The sequence below is a fragment of the Phragmites australis genome, chromosome 24 (assembly GCF_958298935.1).
Source record: "Phragmites australis chromosome 24, lpPhrAust1.1, whole genome shotgun sequence".
NCBI classification, from domain to species: domain Eukaryota; kingdom Viridiplantae; phylum Streptophyta; class Magnoliopsida; order Poales; family Poaceae; genus Phragmites; species Phragmites australis.
In genome coordinates this window covers 17,805,327-17,808,644 of record NC_084944.1, presented here as the reverse complement: position 1 = coordinate 17,808,644, position 3,318 = coordinate 17,805,327, and the positions used below count along the sequence as shown (strand labels likewise).

Here is a 3,318-nt window from a genome sequence, read left to right as displayed (position 1 = left end):
TGGATTTTTCTCCAGAACCATGCAAGTTGCTACCAGTGGCTCGTCTTGCATGAAAGCCCCTACATGTTTCCTAGAGCTTTCACATTGTTTTTTTTTTTTGCAAAAAGAGCTTTGACATTGTTTTATATTTGGATTTGTGGAACTATACATTCGTCTATTTTTTATCTTTAGTTGCAGAGTAATCTACATCCACCACAAGAAAGCAATTTCATACTCCCTCTGTTCATAAATAATTTATTTGTGAACCAAGGGAGTAACTGGTAGAAGATAACGTCACAAAGAACACGTAATTACTAAGATGCTAGAGGGGCAACCAGCAATACGACCGAAATATCAACTCTGAGATTAAAAGATTGACATGCGCGAAGCACTTACTCATAACAAACTCAAGCCGGCCGGCGACTTCAAAGTCAACAGTGGAGGGGCAGCCCATCTCCGTTCGTTACATAAGCCGGCGCGAGACAGCCCTCGCCGGGAGCGAGGAGCGGGTTGGCACCTCAGCCTCTTCGCCGCCTCCCTTCCCCCCCCCCCCCACCCCCCTCTCTCTCCTCCCGTCAATATATCTCGCCCTTTCTCTTCCCATCATCAAGATTGTGATGGACAATGTCCTCATCGACCGGTCGACCAGCGGCTTAGACTCCCGGTGCTGGACGGCCGGCGAAGGCTGCCGGAGCTTCAACGTGAGCTTGCCACTGCCTCACAGCAGCCACAGCTCCTTCAGCTACGCGTCGCCGCTGCATCCGTTCCAGTACGCGCCGCCGTACTTGTACTCATCTCTGCCCCTGCCTCCTTGCCGGCCGCCTCTCCTCCCTCTCCCGCCGGCCGCGACTATGGCCAAGTACGCCACGTCTCTGCCTGCATCGGCAGACAAGCCTGCGGCGCTGAGGAGGACCGGGACTGGAGAGTACAAGAGGAAGAAGCCGTGGGCACCGACGGCCGGGGACGACCCGCTGAGGGCGCAGCGGAGGCGGCCGCTGGAGCGGGCCGCGCCGCTGCCGCTAGCGCCAGCGGTGGACGAGGCGCTGGACGACCTGGAGCGCGAGGTGGCCAGGGGGTTCGTCGATGACCTGATGCACGCGCTCGCGCCACCGCCCAGCAGCCTGCCGCTGCCTACCTTCTCGCTCGTCAGGGCGGCCGCTGCCAAGGCCGCAGCCGCGTCCTGCGCCGGGTAGCCGGGATGCTGAACGAGTTTGTGTCTTTCTTTCTCCAAGACTTTTTTCTTTGGATGGAAGAAGGGAGCTATGAGTTTTTTTTTTAAATGAGTTGTGTTCAATTTTAATTTTACTTTAAATCCTTTTTAGGAGCTGTCAGTTGAAGGTAACACTAATGCTAAGTTTTTATAGCATTCAGAGTTAAGTTCTGGATGGGGTCTGTTTTTATTGCCCTGTATCAAGAATTCAAGATCAAGAGTTTTCAGTTTCACCTATGAGTATAATATGTATGGTTCACCATCTGTGGTCAATAAATTATTTTGTGGTTCCAGTAATCAGCAACTAAAAAATTTGATATTTGGCAACGCATGCATCGACTTGAGTACTATTTTGTATGCTTCGATATATTTCTTCTTTGTTTTTTCTGGTCATCTATTTTTTTTCTCATTTATTTTTGGCAGTAGGGATATATATGATCATCCAATGTAATTACAAATTCCATATTGCAAACTTCTGTTAATTCTAATATATCCCCGTGATTAGGGGTCGCAATGAGCCATCCTCCGCTCAGTGCAAAGCAGCTTGGCTTATTTATCTATTTTTAACATATACTAAGACTATTTTTAACGGTTTTTTAAAGGTCAGAATTCTTTCACGATAGGATTTTTTTACTTTAAGTGGTTTAATGGTTTTTTTTATGTTTTTCCTCACGAAGGAATTTTCAATGGCATTCCCTTTAAAACGAGATTATCTTATTTCCCTTTACAATTTCGTTCGAAGAGAAACTATTAGAGATAGATAAAAATAAAGAAAATAAAATAGAAAAGAGAACAAAATGAAAGTAAAATGATTAAAGATAATCTAACCAGCTAACACTTTATGTGACCAAAACCATTTGCTCCCTAACTCACCGAAGTATATAATGTTAGATTTCTATAACATATACTAACTAGCTAAGATTCAGCCGCCTGTAGCTACTGTAGCTCCATGTTTTTTACCTGAGCACGGCCAGCAGCGCCAGAAGTATAGTGGCTTCCAAGGCATGAATACTGTAGCTACTATAGCTATGTTCTTTTTAATGGCTGACAAAAGGCCAGGAGCAGAAACACAGTCAGCGGCCTCTCAGGACACCTTCTCTCGTTGTGGCTCTGTTGCTTTTTTTCATGCCTGAGTAAGGCCAGTAGGTTACAGGGTATCTGCTAAGGCTATCTTCAGTAGTTATCTTAAATTTTCATCCTAAAAATACTATTACAGCATCCTCTATCACTATTACAGCATCTCTTATTTTTGCATCTCCAGCAGCTACCCCATTTCCTACCTTCTACTCTCTTTTTCTCTCTCCGGCCCCGCAGCTACCCCATACCATCCCTCCGCAACACTGTGGCGGCACTGTAGCATTGGATGAGGCAGCTGATGGAGATCGATTTCCAATGCTACAGTACTTTAAAGTACTGTAGCCCTGGAGTTGGTCTAACACTTTATCCGGCCAAAATCATTTGTCTGTTAACTCACAGAACACATATAATATTGGGTTCAATAATCATACAATATAGAACTACATAATGTTGAGTTCAACAGGAACAGATCGCACGTCACTTACTATTATATTGTAACCTATAGACATACCAATCAACCTACTTAACCTAACGAGTACTCCCTCTGATTCCGTATTTCTCGATATTTTAGATAAGATGTCATATACTAAGGAGTGGTTAATTAGGATGTTTATTCCCTGTTTTATCCATATTAAATACAGTCTCGTGGCTTTCCTAATTACTACTCCCTCAAAACCCTTGTGGTTACGGTTGCTAGTCCCTAATCTTTATGTGTCGGGTTCGGCTCCTGGCACCCCACTTTTTTGCCCACGCGCTGGTTTGGTGCCATTTTTTGTGCTCTGCGCGTTGGTTATTTTTCGTGCGTGTGTTGCATGCTTTTTTTTTTGCACCTACTGCTGCCGCTGCGTCGGTTCGTTTTCGAGCGTGCGCTGCATGCTCCTTTTTGGTGCCTACTGCTGCCACTGCACTTGTTTTGCCCCTTTTTTTTTTTGCTTCGCGCCTGGATGGTTTGCGCGTTTTGAATGCAGAGAGCGAGGAGCATGCAGAACGCGCTGCATGCAAAATTTTTTCGCTAGCGCACTGCATGCAAATTTTTTTGGCGCCGTCTGCTA

The 3,318-nt window shown here is 45.6% G+C and overlaps 1 protein-coding gene across 1 annotated transcript; it reads left to right on the top strand.

The window, feature by feature from the left end:
* Positions 1-383: 383 nt before the first annotated feature.
* On the top strand, positions 384-1,486 carry LOC133907488 (uncharacterized). The gene has a single exon (XM_062349539.1). It carries the CDS (start codon positions 597-599, stop codon positions 1,170-1,172), a length of 576 nt encoding a protein of 191 aa, XP_062205523.1. The 5' UTR covers positions 384-596; the 3' UTR covers positions 1,173-1,486.
* The last annotated feature ends 1,832 nt before the right edge of the window (positions 1,487-3,318 follow it).

Bases quoted from the DNA above. Each gene is read 5' to 3' on its own strand.
- LOC133907488 (XM_062349539.1), top strand. From the start codon at position 597: ATGGACAATGTCCTCATCGACCGGTCGACCAGCGGCTTAGACTCCCGG.